Source organism: Pterocles gutturalis, unplaced genomic scaffold, assembly GCF_000699245.1.
Source record: "Pterocles gutturalis isolate BGI_N339 unplaced genomic scaffold, ASM69924v1 scaffold23964, whole genome shotgun sequence".
NCBI lineage: Eukaryota > Metazoa > Chordata > Aves > Pterocliformes > Pteroclidae > Pterocles > Pterocles gutturalis.
The window spans coordinates 14,185-16,331 of NW_010136390.1; the positions used below are offsets into that span (position 1 = coordinate 14,185).

General features: G+C 53.2%; 1 protein-coding gene across 1 annotated transcript in view; it reads left to right on the plus strand.

Annotated features, from left to right (window-relative positions):
- SEPN1 (selenoprotein N, 1) overlaps positions 1–1,666 on the plus strand; it is a gene marked incomplete at its 5' end in the record, with an annotated part of 9,856 nt that extends 8,190 nt beyond the window's left edge. The window contains 3 exon segments of the mRNA XM_010082290.1: positions 7–24; positions 690–791; positions 1,496–1,666. Of these exon segments, the coding sequence (XP_010080592.1) occupies positions 7–24; positions 690–791; positions 1,496–1,666 (291 nt within the window).
- Between the last annotated feature and the right edge of the window lie 481 nt (positions 1,667–2,147).

Consider the following 2,147-nt stretch of genomic DNA (forward strand, 5'->3'; position numbering starts at 1 on the left):
GTGAAGGAGCTGGAAGAGCTGCAGGTGAGTGTCACAGCCACAGCTGCCGCCTTTGCGTTTGGTGCTGGTGAACACAGACAGTGCTTGGTGGGGGGAGCTCACACCTGTGCCAGTGCAGGATTTCAGTTCCAAGCCCTCCATGTCCTAGCAATTGCAGGGGCCAAGCAAACACCAGATGGAGGCAGGCTAAGAAAATGGCACAATAACCCCTTCGCTCTGTCAAGGTGCCAGTTTTAAAAGCTAAACCAGATGCTTCACTGCAAGACAGCTCTGCCCAAGGCCATTTGTGCCATCAACAGACCTCCCCAGGGAGCAACCAAATACCGGCTGAACCCCCAGTCCCCTGATTGCACCTTTCCCCACGAGCCTGTCTCTGAGCCTGTGCTGTCGGCTGGGGTCAGTCACAGAGCTGGAGGCGCTGGGAGAAGCTGGGATCAGACTGTTGGTGTGCCTAGGAACTGCCAGTGATGGGGTGATGTTATTATTTGGAGAGAAAATCTACAGCAGAAATGTGAGAGGGAGACGGACTGAAAGGGAATATAAAACAGATCATGAGAATGGAACCAGTTACCACTACGCTGCTAAGTAACTCTTGGTCCCTCCCTTCCTCCTGTGTTCGGTGTACTCCTCCTGCGCCCTTCTGCTAGTTTTGGCGTGTGCAAACGTGTTTCTTTGGGGTCTCCTTACAGACCAACAGAGAGAATGAGTTCTACAGCAAGCTGGCTGACCTGCACCTGGAGAAATACAACTTCCCTGTGGAGATGATCATTTGCCTCCCCAACGGCACAGTGGTACGTTGTTACCCCTTTAGCTGGGCCCGGCTCTCCCATCAGAATGTGCTCTTTTCAGGTCCTCTGCAGACCCTGAAACGAGCGTCCGCTCCCCCAGCCATTCCCTGGCTCCTCGAGACTTTGTGGGGCCATCGTCCCTCGCGGAGCTGTGCTCTCAGGGATGCTGTGGCAGACAGGCAGCAGCTCTACCAAGAAATCTGAAAACAAATGTCTTTTTATTCAGAGACAGAGCAGCAGCAGCTCTGGGCTGGTTGCTGTGTTCAGCGGCCACATGTCCTCCTTTCCCACCTCCGCAGGGGAGCAGGAAGCACAGAGGCATTTGAGGCTCAGGTGCTGGTTTTGCAGCGCTGCTGGGCTCCGAGCACACACCCCAGCACTCTGTGGCTGGGCTGCCCTCTCCCCAGCCCTTGCTCAGAGCGAGGTTTGACGCCTGCGTGATTTTTGACAAATCACCTTCATCTTCCTCGTAGCCTAAGTGAGGAGTCAGCACTCTTGGGGGAAGGAACCGTTGTCTTTCACACATCTTTCTCTGACTGTCAAATGCAAACCTGAATCCTGGCTGCTGAGTTAACATTTGCAAAATATTAGGGATTCCTTAAGAGTTGTTACAGTCTCGTCACCTCTGTCCTGGGCGAGCCAAGGCAGTGGATGGGGAATTGTTCTGGCCCTTGAAGTCACCTCTCCTCGTCTGTTTTCTTTCCCAGGTTCACCATATCAATGCCAACTACTTCCTGGACATAACTTCCATGAAGCCTGAAGAGGTTGAAAGCAGCATCTTTAGTTTCTCATCCAATTTTGAAGACCCTTCAACTGCAACTTACCTCCAGTTCCTGAAGGAAGGACTGCAGAGAGCAAAACCATACCTGCAGACCTAGAACCACAGGCACCCGAATGCCCCACGGAGATGGACAAAGACTCCCGAGATCTGTTTTGATCACAGCAGTTCTTATCTCCAGGCCAGACACTGATGTTCCGACGCAGACAGGCCCAGCCCTGGGGCTTCGCGCTGGATGTGGATTTGGCCAAGTTTCAAGTGATACCAGTTCACATAACCTGCCGGTTTGAGTCCACGGAAATTTTTACAGGAGTGAAAATACTTGAATCTATAAACATTCTCGGTGCATACACCTTGGTTTGCCACTCATGTTTCTCCAGCTCCTGTTCAGACTCTGGTGAAACTCACAGAAGAGCTATACCGAACGTCACCGGGAAAGCCCTGACCTAAAGGAGTGGACTGTGGTTGAAGCACGAAGAGCGGCACTGCCGTAGGACCGAACACTCGCAGTGAGCGCCTGTGGGCGAGGGCGCAGAATCCCGCACAGGCGGGAAGCTCCCTCTGGCAGCCTGTGGCCCCCA